General features: G+C 36.2%; 1 protein-coding gene across 1 annotated transcript in view; it reads right to left on the bottom strand.

The window, feature by feature from the left end:
• TLL1 (tolloid like 1) overlaps positions 1-22,021 on the bottom strand; it is a 137,913-nt gene extending 115,892 nt beyond the window's left edge. The window contains exons 1-5 of the mRNA XM_042984746.1: positions 21,994-22,021; positions 7,518-7,625; positions 5,331-5,411; positions 3,438-3,590; positions 2,775-2,892 (exon numbers count right to left, since the gene is read on the bottom strand). Of these exons, the coding sequence (XP_042840680.1) occupies positions 2,775-2,892; positions 3,438-3,590; positions 5,331-5,411; positions 7,518-7,625; positions 21,994-22,021 (488 nt within the window). The remainder of the gene's footprint in view (positions 1-2,774; positions 2,893-3,437; positions 3,591-5,330; positions 5,412-7,517; positions 7,626-21,993) is intronic.
• Between the last annotated feature and the right edge of the window lie 2,194 nt (positions 22,022-24,215).

Raw genomic sequence — 24,215 nt, forward strand, 5'->3', positions numbered from 1 at the left:
CAGGATTTTCTCGATCACCTATCTGTAAAGCAGCATGCTGGGTGTCCCAAGGGACACAAAAATAAGCTACCAGCCCTCACACTGATGAAGGCAGACCTATGAACCAACGGTGGGAATGTAACTATTATAGCTGTGGGTAGAGCAATGACCCACTGAGGGCAGCTCAGAAATGGGTGGCAAAGAAATATATGAATGATTTCCACCGATAAAAATGGAAACAGAGGCAGTCCAAGCAATCAGAAAACCACAAGCAAAAAACATGAAGAAATGACAGTGAATGGCAAAAATAGTTTAGCAGAATAAAATAAGTAAAATTAAAAATTAAAAAAAAAAGCCAAATTAATGAAAGAACATGAGTATAACTATGAATTTGTTACAAACAGAAATTTATCAATAAAATAATGTATGCCAGTGCTTTGTATTTGTTTTACAAAATTGAAAGGTGGTAAAGAAAAAAGAAAGATGTATTGATCTAAATACATTATGTATTTAGAAATATGTAAGCTGAGCTATATCCATTCCTATTAGATAACCAGAAGGAAGGAAGGACAGTCTAGATTTGGATCTTTTAAATATTAAATAGATATAAAGAACTAGGAGGCATTCCAAATGTAACCAAAACCTGTCAAGCTAAAATTAGAGTAATCTGGAAGAAAACATTACCTGAATAAGTCAAAACTAAAAAATTATGGCATTTTCCAAAACTATACAGAAAAAAATAATGTATTATTTTGACCCCTAGATAGAGCCAAAACTAAAACTGATTACTTAAAAAATAATTTTTAATGCTTATTTATTTTTGAGAGAGAGACAGAGACAGAGCACAAGCTAGAGAGAAGCAGAGAGAGAGGAAGACACAGAATCCGAAGCAGGCTCCAGGCTCTGAGCTGTCAGCACAGAGCCCGACGCAGGGCTTGAACCCACAAACCATGAGATCATGACCTGAGCCAAAGTCAGACACTTAACCGCCCGAGCCACCCAGGCATCCCTAAAATTTATTACTTTTTAAGTGAGGTTAAATGTTGTAGGAATACATGATAAAAAAATCCTCCCCCAGTACCTAGTGGGGGATCACATAGTCCTCCCCTAGTACCTCCAGATCCTCCAGATCACATAATCCTCCCCCAGTACCTAGTGAAATATATATTCCCTCCTCCCAAATTATATGTGATCGGGCAAGAACTATTTCCTCCAAAGGAATTAAGCATTTTTACTTCCTCATTGTAAACTATACTAGAGGGTATTCAGATAGTTATAGCTGACTAAAGAACATCCCTCTGTATAAAAGGATTCCAGCTAATAAGTGGAGAAGGGATCAAAGGAAAGAACCACGTTAGAGCATCACTCTTTTGCAATGATGAGAACTTCTACAATGGAGGGACTTGGCTGTCAGTGCTGGATTCCACTGCTCAACAGCGGCATCACTGACGCGGTAGACCGAGAGCGCGTGCCTCCTGACGGGATGCAATGTAAAGCAGACAGCAAACCCTAGCAAGTGTTCTCAGCAAGCACCCATTCCATTTAATCAAATGTTCGAATGTGGAAGCAGAGGGGAGAGAAGCTGGAAACCTCTCGCAGTAAACCGTCTTTAAAGGACACAGCACTGCTTGGGGAGCTGCTATTAATGTCACTTGGCTACATTCTAGGATTTGTGCAGAGACGTGGTGGCAGAAGAAGCTGCAGATGGAAGCTGTGGTAAGTTCATGGCATTCTTTAAATGTTATATCAAGGGATTTGGATCTTATTCGCAGGCTAACATTTCTGGGATACTGATGCGTGTTCTTCACTTTTGAAAGAGGGGCATGGGTGCTCTCGTGTTTCAAGAAGTTTAAAAAACACTGGGTTCTATATTCTCTTCAATTGGTTGAATATTCATAGCGCTCCTTAGCACATTGCTGCAGAAATACCTACTGAAATGTAACACAGCATTTCACAACTTACGGAACAGTTGTTTTGGGGAGTATTCGTTACCCGCCTGTAAGGAGAAAATCTAGAAAGCGCCACTGTCCGAGGAAGCACTGAAGCACCTCAAAAAGTGTGGTATCTTGCTCAGTCCGGCATTTTTTGAAGATAATTCTAGTGGCAGGAAGTTGGTGAAGGAACACGGGAGAGCGTTTGGAATAGATCAGGTGTGGCACGACAAAGAGATAAATATGCACTGAGGTACTGACACAGGCTACAGGTGGAAATCAACAGACACGGTGAATATCAATGTAATCTTACTGCATAGGTTTTAGACGGAGCACAAGAGAATCACCAGACAATATTACCAGTTTCCAATTCAGATGAGTGGGATGTTGGTCATACCACTGTTACAGTTGCAACACAAAGAAAAGTAGTTGACCTGGTGGAGAAATACACTTGGGGTAGGTGTATGATCAAAGTGTGTGATCAAAGAATATATATATTTAAAATATAACATTTTCTTGGGGCACCTGGGTGGCTCAGTCGGTTGAGCGTCCGACTTCGGCTCGGGTCATGATCTTGCACTCTGTGAGTTCAAGCTCCCTATTCTGCTCTGTGCTGACAGCTCAGGGCCTGGAGCCTGCTTGGGATTCTGTGTGTCCCTCTCTCTCTGCCCCTCCCCCACTCACACACCGTCTCTCTCCCCAAAATAATAAACATTAAAAAAAATTTAACCTGTTTTCTTATGTAAAATTCACACTTTCTCATGGGCAAAATGCTAATCAAATATTGAGACATGAATCCTACTTATGGATTTCCCCCCCCCCCCCCGTCTACACTTGCTGAAGTCATTCCCTGGTTCCACTTACCCGCAAGGTCTATACGTGAATACGATGTAACTCTCTTCATCACTTCTTTCGATAAAAGTCACACACGTGTGCTTTTCCCAATGCCTCATGGCTTGCTTGAACATGGCTCGCTGGCTGCCTGGAAAAATGGCAGGATGTTAATAAAAGAGTGTGTGTCTCAGGCAGTAGGGCTACATGCTGGCCCCTTCGTCCTGAGTCCGCCTGGGCAGTTCAGATGCCGTCACGCTCACCAACCAACAGAGATGAGCCTGGAGCACCACAAGCGAGCGCTCTAAAGAATGGACACTCCCCTTATAATCAGAGATTTGAACTCAATACCTTAATACATGTGTACAAGACTCTATAAACCGGGCACACACTCTACCTGACAGTGGAAGAGAACTCAGCTTCCAGACATGAGCACATTTGAAGCTCAGTTTAAAAACCAGAACAGCGCTTTCAACCTTTAGAGTTCAACACTAAAGACATTTTTCAATTCCAAAAACATTCTAAACTAACAACCAAGGTGACTGGAGTATTTCTCATGCTTGATTTCATACTATGTTTTATATATTAATTATATATATATATATATATATATATATATAAAACTCTGTAAAAATACACACTCAATCTGTATGATAATATTTCTTCATAAAAATAAACACTCTGGGAATATCTTACCAGTGAAGTTGCCTCCTATAACATAAGGAATAACACCTCCGGGCCATATTCTTTCTGTTCTCGATGTAGCAGCTCTGGGAACTCGATTTTTCTCATTTTGCCCTGAGAATTTTAGAGGTACTCTTCCCTTCACTGTGTTGTTTTGCTCCAAGCCTGCAGTGACATTTAAAACATTCTGTGAAACAGAAGTCCTTGGTCAGGGAATCATTTCCTCTTAAAAGACTGAACTTAAAATGTCTTATTTACATATTTGTGTAAATATGCCTAAAGTCAATGCATTAAAGAACTTCATTTACCTTGCATACTTGAAAAACATTAAAATATTTAAGCATTTCACGTCAAAATCCTATTTCTTAATGATGCTCTCTTAGCAACTTTAATGAATTCTCATACAACAGTCTACAACAGATAGAAGTCAAGCAGACTTGTAGGCCACAAAAAAACCTGTTTCTTGTATTCTAATACTAGAGCACTGCCAATTCACCACCAGACGATAAAATAAATGTTGTTTAAAAAGTCACAAGATATTCGAAACTCCTCTTAACTCTTGCTAAATCCTTCATTCTTTTAAATCAGCATTGATAGTCTATCGTATGGCCTAAAATTATGAAGATTGCATTACAGAGGGGGTAAATGAAATAATGTTGAGCTAGATATGGTCTCGGCCTCCTGGAATGCCAGTAGATCTCTGTTCAAATTTCCTCTGGATTCACATCCAGGTGACCTAGCATTATTTAGAGATCAGTACACAATGTGAACAAGCCAACATAAAATGCAACCTACTCCTAGAGAAGCTTTTGAGTCTGTAGTCATTAATTTTCTTGGTGGCCTTTCAAAATATTCAAAAAAAAATTTTTTTTTATGTTTTTTTATTTTTGAGAGAGAGGGAGAGACAGAGCATGAACGGGGGAGGGTCAGAGAGAGGGAGACACAGAATCTGAAGCAGGCTCCAGGCTCTGAGCTTTCAGCAGAGAGCCCGACATGCGGCTCAAACTCACAAACCGTGAGATCATGACTTGAGCTGAAGTCGGATGCTTAACCGACTGAGCCACCCGGGGGGCCCCAAAATATTTTTGTTACTGTTTTTGTTTTTCCTAAATCTTCATTATTATTCATTCTTATTCATCTACTAACATTGACACAAATAACCCACTGGTTTATACTTCAGACACAACAGTGAAAGTATGCCCCTATTCCCGTGTCCCTAACAGGTCTAGTTTGCTTGGGAAAATTATTGCTTGGAAGTGTGTACTATCAATTATTTAATTAACAATTCATCAATTTAAAAAAAACATTAGGATATAAACTTTGAACAGAAAACTCTTCTAAAAACTCTAAAATACACAAACAGTGTATTTAACAAATTCAATACTAGCAGTATTAACTAATTATGAGACCAGAAGGCTGTTTTTCTATGTATGTTTTTGGAAGGATCAAACATTCTCAACTATTTTCTTAATCTAACAAATCAGTTTCTCAATTTACTTTAAGTGAACTTTATTTCAAAACAAACATTTTTTGTTAGGTTAAACATTTTTTGATTTGATTAAAACTGATGTAGTTCCATGCTTGATAAAAACACCTTAGTGTGATAACCATTGCACTGAAAATAAATATCAACCGTAAAATAACCCCCAAATACATCTTATAATAAGGAGAAGCTGAAAATAAGTTAAAAAAACATTTCAACTTTACGTTCTATTCATTAAATTTAAGTTCCAACTTAAGTTCTAAGAAACTTACATTAAACATCAGCTAACAAAAATGATACAGGACTTTTTCTCAGCCTATACCCTTTACATGCTTTGCATATTAATGGCAAACTGAACTGCTATTAGTATAATATTTACTGTACATCAAGTCAAGCGTCTGCAACTTTAAACATTGATATACCAGAGCCAATTCTTCTTATCCTGTCTATAAGCTGGTAGAGAGCCCCTCGTTTCTTTGACATACTATGGTCTCCAAATCCACCTTAAGAATAAAAGAAAACAGTTAAGTTAAACTCATTGTATTTTAAAACTCTTGCAAATAAACCATAGCAACAGGCTACACTGGTTTCTCTTTGGACATCTTTTTTTTTTTCATGGGGTCTTAGAGTGTTAGAGTCATGAATACCCATAAATCTTAGGAGAGTGTAAACATTCTACAAACACAATTTTGGTAGCTGAAATCAAGGGGGTGAGGGTGATCCAGAGAGCAATCTAAATGACTTTATTTGGACATCATGGCAATTGAGTCATCTATTGATAATTCAGAACATTTTTCTTCACTGTGACCCTGACATCACATAGTGTTATATAGGATGACAGCAAGCTGTTCTGCCCTGTTGACTGCATTCCAGCTATGTCTCCAATGTAAACTGAATATTTTCAGAAGTCAAATCAGCCATTGGAAATAAAAACATTAGAAAAGCAAATGTATAGTGCAAGTCTTGCTCCAAGGCTGTGATCAATTTTGAAAATATTTTTAAAAGCATGTTATACTTTATAATATGTTCACATAAAACTAGAAAATTAGTTTTGATAATTTATAAAAAACAGTAACACATAATTAGAAAAACGTCACAGGAATCCAAAAGGATGTTCAGCAGCAAAATGCATTCCGTTATGCTATGTAATTGGCAACACTTATAAAAATAGATGTAAAGAATTTTATAGCTCAAAAGGTAGAAGAAGAGGTCAGGATAAGGAAATATGTCCTTTTGCAGTTTTACCAACTAGAAAAAGGCTAGAAAAGGTAGATTTCCTGTCATCAAGTCAGAAACCAGAGCATTTAAGGAAAACCCAAGTCCTATGATTCTCATTCCAGGGCTTTACTAAAATGCTCTCCTAATTTTATCTCCTATTTTCCTTTTTTGTTTAATTTTCAATACACAAACAACAAAAAGTCAGCACTGAGCAAACAATATAACCACTAATGATATCTGAACAAGTGCAGATGAATTCATATCACCAGAGTATGGTTCATGAGTCTCTTTAGGCTAAGACTACGAAAGGGCCAGAAACCCATAAAGACAACCAACTGTTCTTGGACCTTGAACTATTTCTTTCCAATACCTTTTCCCCCTTTGAAATTAATACCAAAACTTATTTACCTAGATTAAAGCTAATAAAAACAAAAATAATAACAAAAACCATTACATTATATAAGCCTCTTGGAGGAAAAAATCAATTAAGTCCTTATAAGGCAAATAAGTTAGAGTGCTTGTTCACTGACTAATAACCTACTTGATTATTTGCATTACACAGTCACATTTTTGCTGTGGTACTTGAGAAAAATTTTTGAAATTTTTTCATTGAACATTCTAGAAAGATGAGGTAACATTTGAATGTATTCATTCCTAAGTAGTTATAAGAAACATTTTTGAAGAATGGAATTTATATGTTTGAAATGATGATTTTGTAACAATTATAACTTCATATTAGACAGGCCTGAAACACATATAAATAGGTTTAGAAGAAGGTTAATTATGAGGAAAAAAAAGTGTCTTTAATTATAAAATTATAAGGATAAGAGTAATTATAGAACTTTACAAAAACAATGCCTCAAGACTACTAACAGCAATGATGTTCCTCATATTTAGCAATTTTTAAAAAATTTTATAGAAATCAAAATTGCAAAAAATTCTGTGTAGGCAGTTCATTAAAATAGAAAAAAAAAGAAATTGATAAAATAAGTGGTTATTTCTCACATATTCTAAAAACAAACTAAGTATATATTATGGGAAAGACAATACAGTTTGAAAGAAGAAAATAAGAAATACAGTTAATTTGATCTCCTCACTTGTAAAAATATTAGTATAGCCACCCCTCATAGGGTTATTATGCAGATTCAAAAGGTTAATATCTGAAAAGCACTTAAATCAGGCCTGAGACATGGTAAACATTACAAAATGTTTGTTAAATTAATAAAATTAAAACTATTAACAAAATATAAATTTGCAAATAGGCTCATTTATGTTTAAGAAATGGAAGTTGATCAGCAGGACATGAAAAGTGATTGAAAGAGTACTTTTAGCATTTCAAAAGTATCTTTTCTTCAAAATGAACACAAATTCAATCAAATAATCAACCATACCTGTGGTATGTCCAAGTCCAAAGGGATTCTGTGTAAGGTCAATTGTCCTATCAATTTGAAAGATACTTAAGTCTTCATCATCTAAGGCAATATCACCCCAAAACACAGCTAAAAAAGAAAAGTTCAATTAAAATGAAATACTTCAGAGCAAAGTCAATGCAAACAAAGCTAATCAGAAAATTTTGAGAAAATTATGGAAATGTGGTTCAGATAGATATTTCAGAAAGTACTTATAACTGAATAGAATATTGAACCTGTAATAGTATAATATGAGCCACTTATAAAAGGATATGACCCACGTTTCCTTACTTTAAAGTTTGAGGGAGGGGAGGAAGTCACTTCTCTGAACGAAATGGTCACTAATTTATAGGGGATCTTAGGAAAGAGTTCAGCACTCATGGCTCATTTGCAAATAAATGAAAGTGTGTTTGAATTTTCAGTGGATGCCTGTGACCAAAAGCAGGTCTTCACAGCCAGGTAGCAGGAGAGGTAGTAGTAACTAAATATTTTACTGTCACAGCACCTTACTCATCACACTTGTATACAATTATGATACACTTTCTCTAAATACGGCATTGCCTCCAAGTTTCTGTGAAATGTATAAATAAATACTGAAGTCAGTTCATGGGCTTAGTCAATGTTAGTTGAAGTGACTAAGTCACTTCACTGACTTAGTCAATGACTAGGTGCTACACCTTTGATCTTTCATATTAAATAAAACATTGTCCAAATTTTGAGGAGCTTCAAAATCATTGACCCAAATCCTGAAAACACGCTATCTTTTATATCCAGTCTTTTATACTGCTTAATAAAATAAAGCTCTACAAACCATTGTGGGGAAAAATGAGATAATTTCTTTAAAATCAGTATATGAATTTCTCTTTTCAAGTCAGAAATATACATCAACAAAAAATGCCCTCTTTGTATAGTTGAGTCCAAAGCTAAACTAATCAATCTCTTAGTGCTGCCAGATGTCAAAATATAATAACTTTAAGAAACACAGCAAATTTAGAGAATAATCATGAGATTAAAACATTGACAAATGCCCTGGAAGTTGTGGGATATTGTTTCTTGATACAGGCTTACAAATTTTCTTTTCTAAAATTTACTTCAAATGTTTCTTTTGCAAAACCAAATGGGAAAGGGAGAAAATACATTAGAACTTTAGGAAGTGAAAAAAATCCTCCATACTTTTCCAATCACTGTCTTTTAGTAGATTTAAAACTTAATACTTACGAATTTTCACTATAAAAAACTAGTTAATAAAGTTAGTTAATTTATACAATTTACATTTCAATGCCAAAAGCAATACAATATTTTGGGCTTTGGTCAAAAGTTTATTATGTAGAATTATTCACCCAGTTTAGTTCCGTCATGCAAAATGATATAAGAAGGGGTTATATTTATGTGTAAATCTAGAGAGGGAGAAGATAGAAATTAGTTTAAGGAAGGTTATCACCTCAACATGCGGGAAAATATTCACTAAAATTTGAATCCTCTCATCAACCCCTCTCTTGTGCCCTACTGTCAATGGAAAAGCATGAAGTAGGGAAATGCTTACTATCTTTCACTATTGTAGAGACAAAGTAATGAAAGGTCTGTAGAACAGTTTATAGCACTGGCTAAGAGGTTGGTCTTGATGCCTGAAATTGAATCCAGATTCTAATCGGCTTCATACGCATGTGGAAGAAACCGCTGATGCTCCACTCCCCTAAACCCAGACATCTCAAGAAATAGATGACCTGCCTAAATAAAAAAAAAAATTGCAATTACATAAAAGACTGGCTAGTTTTCATAAAAAATAAATTTTGCACCTTTCCCCCCCAAGATTTTACACTTTAAGGTAAATTAAAGTTTGCTAGTTATTTACATCTTCCATCGTGTGTATTTACGATACAAGTAGTTGAGGGCACGGACTGGCAGTGACTCTCAGCCTGGCTCTTCCTTTCTTAGAGCAACTAGAGACACTAAAATAGTGTTACTCTAACATTAATTTGAATAGGAATCACAGCAGATCTGGTTAAAGTGGAAGTTCTGATTTAGGAGGTCTGGAGAGGCTCAGATCCTACATTTTTAACAAGTTGCCATTACTGCAAATAATTGTCATTGCCATCATCTTGACTAGCATCATTTTTTTTTTCTCAAGAATAAACTCCTCTCTGAATCAGCTTGTTAACATGAACACTGAGGCACTCAGGCACTGAGGCAAACAAAACGTAGTTTGTCAGTACCCCATTTATATAATAAAAGTAGTATGAGTAAAATAAAACTCAAATGTGTTTTAGATTTTTATTTTCTTGTAACGACTTTTCACATGCAATAGGATTCATGTCTTGATGGATGGATTATATCAAAAACAGATCCGCAGTCCAAAGATATAACACTTCACAGGAGCAAAAACATTACTTCTGGGGAGAAGAAAAGGCACAAGGCCAGATGATTCTTAAGAGGAGACAAAACCTTTCTGGAATACATAAACCCATTTTTTTTTTATTTAGTGTTATTTTTCCTGAACTCAAAGCTTCAGATCGGTGTGGCAGGTCTGAATACACCATGAACTGCTTCAGGAGAAAACCAAATATTTCCTTGAGAACAAGCCGTAGTGAACGACAAAGCCAATTCATTTCTGTGCGGACTTGATATACACTGCAGGCCATATATATCTTTAAATGTTGATACTATCAACATTAACAAAAAAAGAAAAAGTAGCCATCTTAAAATTACAACCCATCACACAGTTTAAAACGCACAATTTCTTTCTTTGTATTGCACACATCTGAGGGTTTCCTTAATCCATCTTCTACTTAAATCTGCGTGTCTTATTTCTCCATGCTAGAATACTTTACTTATGCCTTGGTGTAGCAAACTGGACCACAACCCCTTCTATTACATGGATTTAGAATCTGCATTATAATCTAGTATGTATTTGTTATTCAGGCTCCAAGATATTTCTAATTCTCAAATCCACTTTGGGGTTTTTTACTTTTCTTTCTTTATGGTATTTTCTATTTGTTTTGCATCACAAAAATGAGAAATAGTTTGAAAAATATGAATTACTACTCATTAGCCCCATTTAGTACAGTGATTTGAGGTTGGGGCTATCAGAACTGCAAGGAATACAGGAAACTGGTTATAGATCATAATACCAGGGAAGTTCTCAAGTGCAATTGGAATATTTACTATCTGTTTGGAATTCTGCTTGGATTCCTATGGTCAAAAACGGGTTTGGAGCTAACCAATAGGCCAACATAAAATGTCAAGAACAATTTTTAAACTACATGGAAAACCACAGGTATTGTTTTTCTTCTGAAGGCTATTTGCATTCATTGTACTACATTTTTATTTTTTTAAATCGAAGCCCAAGGAAGGCAAGTAGCTTTTATTGTAGTAGGTAGAGTAAACATATCTTATAAAAGAATGTATGGTCAGAATAGGCAATCCAAGGTCGGGACTCCCTACACCACGACTTTCAGGGATACTTCTTCCACCCACTTCAGGATTCCCCAAAGATCTTTAGCCCTTCCATTCTGAAGCTGGGATCCAGCAGTCAACTTTAAGGAGGCTTCGAGCCTGCGATTTCCTAAAAGCTGTATACAAAACATACATAGGAGTTTATGCGCTCAGTCACATGTTTTGCAGGGGAGAGGTCCACCACAGGCTGTCAGAAAGGATCACACAAAGTAAAGAGCCACTACTTTTGCCAAAAGCAAAGCCTTTCCGTCCATTCAGGAGAAAATGCTTGCAAACTAAACACCCTCACAAAAATGGATGCATTTACTTGAATTAATGCTAAAGAATCTGACAGCTGGTTACTACTTGACAGTGTACTGTAATGGAGTCTCCTTGGGCATTACCTACAGAAAGTCCTTCCAGAAGGACTTCTGTGTCCTGCCTGTGCTTCCGTCAGGAGTAGGCCAGCACGCAAGATTTCGTACCATGTTTTCAACAGTCTGATTCGTCAGTCTAATTTTGAAAATACTGACCACAGGAAGCATGCGTCACTCATCTTTAAACCCCCACTTGCCAGAGTGCCTGACATAAAGTAGGTCCTCAATATGTTTTGAGACACACAAAAAATGCGAATGAGAAAATACCGTGCATCGGGCTATAAATCGTGCATGACAAAAATAAGGTTAGCCAGGCTATGTACTTCACAGGTTTGCCTTAAGACCCAAAATACTGATATTCACCATTCCAAGGAAGGAGTATTTTAAACCCTTTCAATCTAGAGTGGATTACTGTTATATACTAAAAAAAAAAAAAAAAAAAAAAAAAAAAAAAAAAAAAAAAATTTAAAGGGCAACTGTCTTTCTTTTTTATTCCAGTACTATATATTATTAAGTGCAGTTATGGGAAATGTGTCTGCTTTTCTCTACACATCACACTGATATGGTCAGGAAATACGGACTGAACTAGCAGATCTGTTATCATGAGATTTATGGGATTTGAAGAGATAGCTCAAAGATTCAACAATAGCCAAGACCACTTGCTCATTACACTGTTTTCACATACAGTTTAAACTTTCTGCTTTTATTGATATTGGATTTAGGGAGGAAGAATGATGTCATGTGAAGGCCTGACAAGGCTGCTTTGGCTGCTCTAGCCTACAATAAAGGCTGAGTAAAAATTTCCTCAGACAAGGACAACAATGAAGTCTCAGAAGTCAACTATTTTTACTTGATTGACAACCACTAAGCAAATTCCCAAGGAAAAGTAAGATTTGGCAAAATTCTAATTACACATTTTGGAGACAACGTTACAATACTTAAAAGGGAAAATAATTTTCAGCTGGCATCTCATATGCACAGAATAAAATCTTCCCCCAGAATGACACAGATAAAAGTCAATTTAAGTTCCAAGTTTGGGAAACAATTATCTGGAATTTTTTAAAATATTAATACAACATAGAAATAAATATGTATATATTTATATAGACTTTCATAATTACTCTTCAAAAAATATAAGAATGAGAATTTTTTTAACTTTTTTAATGTTTATTTACTTTTCAGAAGGAGACAGAGACAGAGTGTGAGTGGAGGAGGGGCAGAGAGGAGACACAGAATCCAAAGCAGGCTCCAGGCTCTGAGCTGTCAGCACAGAGCCCGACGCAGGGCTTGAACCCACAAACTGCCAGGTCATGACCTGAGCCAAAGTCGGACACTTAACTGACTGAGCCACACAGGCACTCCAAGAATTTTTTTATGCAGTAGATCTCCTTCTTAAATTTCTAATAGTAAAAAAGTATTTGCAGTCCAATTATTGTAGTGAGTGTTATTAAGAAAACAGCCCATGCCATCATAAAGAATGAAATCTTGCCATTTGCGATGACCTTTGGAACTAGACTGTGTTATGCTGAGCAAAATAAGTCAGAGTAAGACAAATGCAATTATGACTTCACTCCTATGTGGAATTTAAGAATCAGAACAAATGAACATGGCGGGGTTAGAGAGAGGCAAACTGTAAAACAGACTCTCAACTGTAGAGAACAAACTGAGGGTTGTTGGAGGGCTGGTGGGGGGGGGGGCTAGATGGGTGATGGGTACTAAGGAGGGCATTTGTGATGAGCACTGGGTGTAAGTGATGAATCACTGAATTCTACTTCTGAAACCAATGCTACACTATATGTTAACTAACTTGAATTTAAATAAAATCTTGGAAGGAAAAAAACAGCCCATGAAATGTTTTATTTAAAATAATTTCTAGGTTTTTTTTTCAAGATCTGCATTTTCACTTCTACCATATATTATCACATAACATGAGCAAAGCCTTCTCATCTGCAATTAAAAAGTGTTCATAGGGTGCTAGGTGGCTCAGTCGGTTAAGCATCTGACTCCTGATATCAGTTCAGGTCGTGATCTTGCTTGTGAGATAGAGCCCCATGTCTAGCTTCATTCAGCATGGAGCCTGCTTGGGATTCTCTCTCTCCCCCTCTGTCTGCTCCTCCTCTGCTCACTCGTTCTCTCTCTGACAATAAAAAAATAAACATTAAAAGAAAAGTGTTCACATAGTGAGATACAAATGATGAGTTAAATAAAATGATAACACTGGGGTGCCTGGGTGGCTCAGTTGATTAAGCATCCGACTTCCGCTCAGGTCATGATCTTGCGGTTGGTGGGTTGAACCCCACATCAGGCTCTGTGCTGACAGCTCAGAGCCTAGAGCCTGCTTCAGATTCTGTGTGTCTCCCTCTCTGCCCCTCCTCCACTTGTGCTCTGTCTCTCTGTCTCTCAAAAATAAATGAACATTAAAAAAAATTTTAATAAAGTGGATTATATATCCTTCCCTCATAAACTGGATTGAAAGGTGCCTCTGGGTAACATGACAATTATCTGGCCATTTTCATACAAGATGTCTTCATCCACCAAAGACAGAATTTTTGAAGGGAGGGGATACAGTGTGACATAAAAATCTAGATACAGTTTGGATTACTGATTATATATTAAAAAAAAAAAAACCTGTCCAAACATCCTCCAAATTGAAAGGTCCCTTCAAAGAACCCATAACTGTCACTAGAGTGAAACACAGTCTTCTTTGATTATTTCCTAAATCAGGAAATAAAACGTAATCACAATACAAAATCAAATGTTCAATCTGAAATGCAAAACAAACATATACATATGCACATACATACACACATACATATATACCACACAAAAGCAAAGAATATTTCTCCAGAATATGGAGACATTTGATAATAAAGTCATTTTCCATGATATTAATGAGTTTCAAGATGAATCTAGATTGACCAATAGATTATGAATACAGATCACAAGCAACAAGTTGTCTTCTTTAAATCTTATATTTTTTCTATTCTAATGCAATTGTACATTATGGATATGAGTAAATGCTAAATTTTCAAATAAACATCTTTCTTTTTAAGCCAGAAAACAAAATTTTTCTCATAACAAAAGATCCATTGAAATACCATATCAATCTGCATTTATAGCCCACAATGCCCATGGATAGGATTTCTCAGAACATTTTTAAAATATCACCCATACCACAAATATTCATTCTGAACTCTTTGTCTCAAAAGAGAAAACACTGACAAAAACGTACTTTGATCAAACAATGTAAAAATAAATATTGAATTTTTTTTTTTGCGTATGACCTAATAATTTGTTACAAGCTTTAAATTTAGAAAACAAATTACTGTAGTCCGTCAGTTTTTAAAAACTGCCATTCTTACACTGCTCAAAAATGAATATATAAGCAACCGCTACCAAGATTTGGTTTATGTTTCCCACATCATACATCTTGTAATGACAGAGCAAACACTTGTTTTTTCTTCCCTCAGGCCTTTAATTGTTTACACTTGTGGCCACTTGTGTGGGCGTCAACCCTGATACTTCTTTCTTAATTAAGTTTGTTTATTTTCTAAATATTGACACTCGCTCTTGGAATAAATCTTAATGTCTTCCTGGAAGTAAGACTGTTCATGCAAATTTGTTGTTTTCTATATTTTAGCTATATTTTACCCACTGGCTGGTCATCTATTCACATAAACAGAATCTTTTTTTCCCCACTTTTTTCCATTTTTTATTTAGTCTACTGTTAGGAAAGACTGAGAGAAAAATGCTACATTCCAACCTTTGTATAAGATTTCCTCTTGAGCACAAGTCCAAGGCAGGGTTTTTCTTTGGTTAATATCCCCCACTGCCAACCCATAAAACAACATGTACTCAGTGAAATAAATTTTACAGAATTTAAAAACTCACTGATATCCTAAAAAACTGGATTCCATGCACTGATTTCTATTTCTTCCTCCCATAGTCTCAGGGATTTTAAATAATTGGGAAGATAAAGGGAACTTTACTCACACCAAAACAAGCAAAAATTGAAAAAAACAAAACAAAACAAACAGTGAAATATCCTGTCAATATTATTTTCAACCTTTTAAACTGCTACTTTAAAAGATCTATAGTGGCACCTGAGTGGCTCAGTCGATTAAGCATCCGACTTCAGCTCAGGTCATGATCTCATGGGTCCTTAGTTCAACCCCCCATCAGGTTCCATGCTGATAGCTCAGAGCCTGGAGATGCTTCAGATTCTTCATTTCCCTATTTCTCTGCCCCTCCCCCACTCACGCTCTGTCTCTCAAAAATAAACACTAAAAAAAATTTTTTTAATAAATAAAAGATCTGGGCACCTGGGTGGCTCAGTCGGTTGAGCGTCCGACTTCAGCTCAGGTCACGATCTCACGGACCATGAGTTCGAGCCCCGCGTCGGGCTCTGGGCTGATGGCTCAGAGCCTGGAGCCTGCTTCCAGTTCTGTGTCTCCCTCTCTCTCTGCCCCTCCCCCGTTCATGCTCTGTCTCTCTCTGTCTCAAAAATAAATAAACGTTAAAAAAAAATTTTTTAAAAAAGATCTATAAAGTGTCGGTAGCTTATACTAACATTAAATGTGCAGTGTTTCCACACTTGTCCAAAGGACAAAAATACAGATTCAAAGGGGCACGTGCACCCTGATATTTATAGCAGCATTATCAACAATAACCAAACTGTGGAAAGAGCCCAAATGTCTATCGACTGATGAATGAATAAAGAAGACATAGTACACACACACACACACATACACACACACACACAGGAATATTACTCAGCCATCAAAAAGAATGAAATCTTCACCATTTGTAACAAAGAGGATGGAACTAGAGTATATCATGCTAGCGAAATAAGTCAAAGAAAGACAAACACCATATGATTTCACTCATATGCAGAATACAAGAAACAAAGTAGATAAACATATGGGAAGTGGGAAAAAAAGAGCCTGAGGGAAACAAACCATAAGAGACTCCTAACGATAGAGAACAAACTGAGGGTTGATGGAGGCAGGTGGGTTGGGGATTGGCAGGTAGGTGATGGGGATTAAAGAGGGCACTTGTTATGTTGAGGACTTGGCATTATATGTAAGTGATGAATCACTGAATTCCAACTCCTGAAACCGATATTGCACTGTATGCTAACTAACTAGAGTTTAAATAAAATTTTTTTAAAAATTGAAAAATAAAAGATAAAGCAACTTCCAAAAAAATAAAAATAAATGTGTCATGCTTATTATTAGTAAAATGCCCTCATCGACATTCCATTGAAGGCTCAGAAAACCCTCAGATATTATTGATTCATATCACTAAACCTGCTGATAGAATTTAATTTTAAAAACTTACCAGGCCTTATTGTTCATCATAGAATGTATGCCTTTTATTTTATGTAGCAGTTTATTAGCATTGGCTTTAGGTTATTTGTTACAGTTACAAGATTCTGAGTTGAGAAGCTGTCTAAAAACTTCAGTTTGAGGTCATGCTGGTGACTCATCTTAACCACATGAAGAAGGTCTCACATGGGGAATGAAGAAATAAGTGTTTCCATTCTTTTCAGATTTGCAGAAACAAGAATGTTACCTGCATTGGCATATGGAGATGACATACTTTATTGAGAAAATGGAAGTGATCTACAAAGGAAGTATCCACTAAATGAAACTGAGTTAATCATAATGTGCATATGGGAAAGGATAAACCACCCAACTCTGCTTACCTAGTTGCAATATTAATGTTATTGAGTAATCTGCCCATAGTGTTTCAAGCCTTGTTTAGGGTAATAAAGGAAAAGAAAACAGATGTTGAAATATAAATAGGGGCACCTGGGTGGCATAGTCAGTTAAGAGTCTGACTCTTGATTTCAGTGCAGGTCATGAGCTGGAGCTCTGCTCTGACAGCGTGGAGTCTGCTTGGGTCTTTCTCTCTCTCTCTCTCTCTCTCTCTCTCTCTCTGTCTCTCTCAAAAATAAATGAATAAACATTAAAAAAAAAATGGCCATTAAATCCACAATCTCTCTGTAGTGTTACAGATGAATTCATTTTAAAAGAGAATAAATTACAAGTTCTTAAAAAAAGCTTCCAAACACATAACCTGAAAATTTTACAAATATATATATATATATATATATATAGTTGAGCAAAATAATCCAGTGTCATAAAAAAACAATCCATATATTAATTCACTTTAAAAGTTGTTAGAGGCTTATAAGGGCGCCTGGGTGGCTAAGGTCGGTTAAGCATCTGACTCTTGATTTCAGCTCAGATCATGATTTCATAGTTTGAGTTTGAGCCCCACATCAGGCTCTGTGTTGAGCGTGCAGAAACTGCTTGGGATTCTCTGTCTGTCTCTATGCACCTCACTGCTCTCTCTCTGTGTGGCTCTCAAAAATAAATAAACATTTAAAAAATAAAAATTAAAAAATGACACAGAAGTTGTTAGAGGCTTGGGGCACCTGGGCAACTCAGTCGATTAAGCATATGACTTTGGCTCAGGTCATGATCTCCTTGCTAGTGAGTATGAGTCCCATGTCAGGCTCTCTGTTGACAGGTCAGAGCCTGGAGCCTGCCTTGGATTCTGTGTCTCCCTCTCTCTCTACCCCTCCTCCTCCCTTGTTCATGCTCTGTCTCTCTATTTCAAAGATAAACATTAAAAAGAAAGAAAGAAAGAAAAGAAAAGTTGTTAGAGACTTATAAAACAATGTCTAAAAATTTTTTTTTTAATTTTAAAAAGGTCTTAAAGAAGCCCTCCAGAAGGGACTAATGTTTAATGTTTAAAATCCATTTTTTTCATGAGTTTCATTAGTGGTCTCTTATGAAGTAGCAAATGAATAACTATTAGAGCCACAGTCTCTGAGAAAAAAGTAATTTAAGTGTGTACTGTAGCCAATTGTAATGATGGACTGTCATTCAGGGATAGCGTAGTTAGAGCTATAGATACATAACGTAAAACTTATATTGTGAGCAGTTGCTAGGGCGATGTGACTAATTCTGGCAGTTTTATCTATTTTTAATATTCTTTGCAATGATTCAAAGTGATCCTCAGGAACCTGAGCCTACTAATGTTTTGAATGGTAAAATAGAAAAAAAAAAAAAAAAAGAAGGCTAAATAGTCAATTTGTCTTTAAATGGTTGTTAAAGGAACCTACCTAATATACTAAATTGTTTTCCAGCTTTCTTGAATTACAATTGACATATCACATTGTATAGTTTAAGGTGTACAAAGTAGTGATTTTATATATGTTAATATATCCATTGTCTTATTCACTTATAAATTTTATGTGTAGGGCAACAACTTTTAAAATCTACTCTTTTAGCAACTTTCACTATACAATACAGTATTATTAACTTAGTCACCATGCTGTGATGTACTAAATTATTAATCCCTAAGGAAAGAGATTTTGCCTTATTTATTTTTGAGTTCCTAGCACCTAGCATAATATCAAGCACAAAATAGAAGTTCAATAAATGATAATAATCAAGTTGTCTGCTCGTTTTTAACGTAATAAAAATAATATATACACATATTTCCTAACTCTGACCTAGAAAAAAAAAAATAAAGCCTAGGGGGGAAAAAAATGAATGACCAACATACTGGTAATAAACACCGTGAGCACCCAGGAAAACTTCCCGGTAAAGCAATCAGGGCTCTTTGGGAAAAATTACTGATTCTAAGTTTTAGTTAGGAAATGAATAAGATGGGCCTGGAATATATACCATAAACCAGAAAGCAATGAAGCTACCAGAGATAAAAGTGTTATGTTAAAGGATTCAGAAATCAGTAAACAAGTGTCCACCGGCCAAAACTGGGACAATTGAAGCATCGATAAGGATAATCAACAATCGTATTGTACACCATTTAGGCCATTAGCACATAACACTAAAACAACAATTGAGCACCTTTGAAGGACACTAGGAAATCAATTCATTTTCTTTATGTAAATGTACATATAAAGAGAAACAAATCTTAAAAAACACATTGCATGATAACTAGTGAGACTAAGTATTGTGTATACATTTTTAGAAAAGTTTTCTCTTTTGAGAATGGGCTGTTCCAATTTTGGGGATGGTTTTCCTTTGAAAGGTTTGCCCTTTGCTTATTGATTGTAGGTTCTTCTTATACACTCTTGATACCAATTTTCTTTCATGACAGTAGTTTCTGGTTTATAGTCAATGCTGATTATAGTTAATTCAATGTACTCAATTCATATAAATGCATTTAATTTCAACACAATAAATTTGATACACATTTCCTTTATGTTTTGTGCTTTTGAGTCATATTTAAGCAGCACATCTTAAATACTTTATCCAGTTAGAGAAGACCCTTATGCACCTATTTTGGATTTTAGCATTTTGATTTATAAAAGAAATTGACCCATACTATTTTTGTTCTTATTTTCATTGTCTAGCTTTAGAATCAAAATTATACTAACCTTATAATATGAGCTGGCAGACATTATTTTTTCGTAGTCATCATTTGTGTAAGAATGGGATTATTTGTTCCTTAAATAGTTGGCAGAAATTATTTGTAAATGTGTTTGGGCATCGTATTATAGTTAAGGGCATGGTCACCTAGATGTTCCCTGTCTGCACTGCCCCTATAACTATGGAGAGGGATACTACTAATAAAGTCTTTTCTGTGGCATATTTTTAGAGGATGCTTTGATGGGCTGCCCAGATCCCACCTCTTGTTTGAAGAATTGATTCCCAGATGCTGGAAAGGTTTTGGCTGAAAGACATCAATGTTAAGCTCTCTTGGCTGAAGAGCAACAAAATCCATAGCCAAACCCACTTCATATATGTAACCGGCATCGTATGACTGGCAGAGGACAATGCTTAAAGGTATAGTCACATCACCCCAACTTCGGACTCTCATCCTAACATCAGCTCTCATCCTCTACAGACTGATGGCAGAGAAAATTTTAAAAAAAGGTCCAAAGCCAAATACTAAGAGTTATAGAACTTTAAAGTAGGGTTATCCTCCCAATATCAGCAGGTAAGCTATACTAAAGTTAGGTTCTACTTACAAAATAATGGTACACTGACACATGGGATGAAGAATAGGAGTTGAGGCACCTAAAAATCTTGAACCTCAAGATTTATCTGAAACTTCCAGGTCTGAAGAAGGGCCTACTCCACCTTATTAAGGACCAGTGTCCTTCCTTTTTTTTTTTTAAGATTATGCAGTGACCCTATCGTGAAAAACAGCATGCACCACTCAAGATCTGCCTTTGCCTCCCTTTCTGGCTACTAAACCACTAACTAGGGTTAAACAACAATACAACCTGACCAGGATGAGCTGGGCCCAAAATAAGCAAGGGCTATATCCAAAGGGACCTATAGAACCTAGCCAACTTGTACTTGTAGGAGCCCAGAGATTACTCAAGGACTCAAATCTAAGAGTGTGACATAAAATTATGTAAGACAGAGTTTATTCATCTGGAAGCACTGTCCTGTGATATAGGTTTTAATACCCTTGAAAGGACACCAAAGATGATGCAAACATGCTATTAGGGAAAAGCACTGAACTACCTTAAGTAAGAGAGAAATGCCAGAAGGGTCATGTCAGAGGGATTAAAAGCCTCAGAGAAGTAAGGGGCGCCTGGGTGGCTCAGTCGGTTAAGCGTCCGACTTCAGCTCAGGTCATGATCTCGCGGTCCGTGAGTTCAAGCCCCGCATTGGGCTCTGGGCTGATGGCTTAGAGCCTGGAGCCTGCTTCCGATTCTGTGTCTCCCTCTCTCTCTGCCCCTCCCCCGTTCATGCTCTGTCTCTCTCTGTCTCAAAAATAAATTAAAAAAATGTTAAAAAAAATTTTAAAAAAAGTCTCAGAGAAGTAAGTATGCTTGAATGGACATACTATGCTCAGTCAGAAAACCCACCAGATGACTATACAATATCGAAGGGCCCTAAAGATTCACCACTTTACCAAGGCTATAAGGAACACACTATTGAAAGAAAAAACAGAATCACTAAGAAGTGGTAATCTTCTGAAAGCCAAGACTGATGGCAGAAGATAATAAGTATTACAGAACTGGGCTCACTGACAACAGGTGTAACAGAATCCAAAAAGAAACAAAACAAAACAAAATAAAACCGAGGTCATAGGATTCTGCTCCTTTACCATAAGCCAGATAGAGATAATTATCATAAGGCATGGCAAGGGTGTAGTCTCATGCAAGAGCCCTGACCCTCAGAGTATTATGATACAATTAATAGAACATGGTATCCAAGGGTAAAATAGATGGGCAGCCAACAAAGGGTATTATTCAATCAAAAATATGAAAGCTGGATGTTCAGGAGATTAAGAGTAGTTCCATCCCATCTCCCCCAAAGTATCCTGAGCTTCAAGATATAAGCCAGTTTTCAGAACTGGAATCCATATACTGAAGGAGGAATCAGGGCTCCAACAGAAATAACTCTTTAATGCCATAAAAAATATTTGATAATGATTCTCCAGTCCTTTCACAGAGGCCTACAGCTATATCCTTGGATGAACCATACACAGACATTTTGAGAACTGTTGGAAACAGAACATGAAAGGAAGACATAGCCCTTAAAATTGAATAGTAAGAAAACATGTAAAATTAGAAAATTCTTAACAACTGAGTGTGGACCAGCATCACAAAAAAAAGCCAAGGACAGAAACAGAAATGGCCCTGTTACCATCACTCTCAGCTGCCCATATCTCCATAGCTCAGGACTCTGAGCATTTAGACATCCTGGTTCACAAGAAAAGAGCTTTTCTACCAAATGACAAGACAAGATTCCCACCGAACTTTTAAACTATGATGGCTGCCAGGGCGCTTTCAGCTTTTTGTGCCAAGGGACCAGCAGGTAAGATAAGGCGTCACCATCCTGACAGGGTAACTGATCCTAATCATCAGGAACTAGGACTGCTGCATACCTGGAAATGGAGAAATATGTTTGACAGCGAGTAATCCTCTTGGGCACCTCATAACACTTTCTTGACCAATTGTGATTATAAATGCAGGAGCCATGGCCTGAGAAGGGTACCATAAGCAGTGGCTTAGCATCCTTAGGGATGTGGGTGTGGGTGACACCACTAGATAACCCACCTAGACTAGGCAAGGACAATCTAGTATCTAATAGTGCCAACCCACAGGGTGATACTTTGGAGAAGAAAAAAAGAACTCAAGAATTCCAATTTCTGTTGCACATGATAGATACCGGATCACGAGCGAACCAATTCAATTTTATATATATTATTTATTCTTCAAAAAAGAGTAATTATAGTCACTTAAATAATGTGTTAATTTGGGGGCACCTAGGTGGCTCAGTCGGTTAAGCATCCAACTCTGGATTTTGGCTCAGGTCATGATCTCATGCTTCGTGGGTTTGAGCCCCGCATGGGACTCCATGCTGACAGCACAGAACCTGCTTGGGATTCTCTCTCTCGCTCTCTCTCTGCCCCTTCCCCACTCATGTTGTCTCTCCACTGTAGTGGATTCCCACTGGATCATTTCCAAAACCATCATGAATGTGTATGTTCATGTTCCTTTATTTGTACATTTTAAAAAAGTCACAGAAACAAAGGTTCTTTAAGGAAGCAGCAATGTTTACAGTATTTTTAGAATATTTCACTTCTAGTATAGAGCATCTCTAAGCACAAAAGTAGTGAATAAATATAAAAATTACCTGATTAATTATAAAAATAGGTAAAAGCAGAGACTAAGATTTTTTAATTTATTTTTTTATTCAAAAAGTGGTCTTCCTTGGCCTTAAAATGCCATCAAAAGTTTAATGTTTACATCTTATGAAGTAATGAGACACTCAGAATCTGCTCTAGCTTGTGTATTTAAGTTAATGAATTCCCTTAGATTTTTAAAGAATTAAAATCTGTGTGGGAACTATAGATTCCTGTGAAATTATACATACAACATTACACACAGTAAAACTCTAGCTAGGAATAATAACTTCTCACACACTTTACATGATAAGAATGTGCTCTAGCAATGATAAAATATACAAAAAAAAGATTCTTCAAAGGATCAGTTAATGTTTTCAACATTTTAATATGAAAATTACAGTAAAGCAATTCTGTACAGCACAGTACTTCTAAGTACGGTGATTAATAATTCTGAACTCGCGTTCTACAGTTTATTTTCATGACATCAAGAATGCCACACATCCATGAAAAAAAGAAAAAAGCAGACGCTGAGTAATTTCTGTTAGATCATCTGTAAAATAATAACCAAAAAAACCCAAAACAATTTATGACACTCTCTGTTATCATAACTTGTATCCATTTGAGGATATTTTCCATATATTTTTTCTCAGAACTTGGCTTAGAGCTAGAATTGTTGAATTTGGAGCCTCTTTGAATATATGCGACATATATGCAGCATTTTTTAATGTGTGTATACATAAATACTTCTGATGTTATGCATGCCAACTCTACCATATAAAAGTTATAGACAGTCTTGATGCTTAACGGGTTAGGGTCCTGAACTCTTTCCCTACTGAAACACAATAATAAAGGTAAAACTACATACGTAATGATAAGATAAACTAGTTAAGCATTTCCATATAATTAAACATGACTAACGATATTTGGCCAACCATCAAGGCATAAATTAAAATTGTAAACTGAACTCAAACTCTCTGGACCAGAATACAAGTTAATATTGGCAAGGCAATATTTCCAAGTTCAAAGAAGAAGGTCCCATAGTTATCAGAAATCTCTCATAAAATACTTGAAATGAATCAGTAATTAACATACTGCTTAAAATACTCAGAGGTATAAACTTAAGGGAGAAAGCAATCTTCCAAATATGTTTTGCGTTTTGCTAAACACAAAACATCTTAATGTGAAACTTAATTTTGCCAAGCTCAAAACACTTCCAGGTTTTCCAAGGCTTAAGACA

Source organism: Panthera tigris, chromosome B1 (genome assembly GCF_018350195.1).
Source record: "Panthera tigris isolate Pti1 chromosome B1, P.tigris_Pti1_mat1.1, whole genome shotgun sequence".
NCBI classification, from domain to species: Eukaryota; Metazoa; Chordata; class Mammalia; order Carnivora; family Felidae; genus Panthera; species Panthera tigris.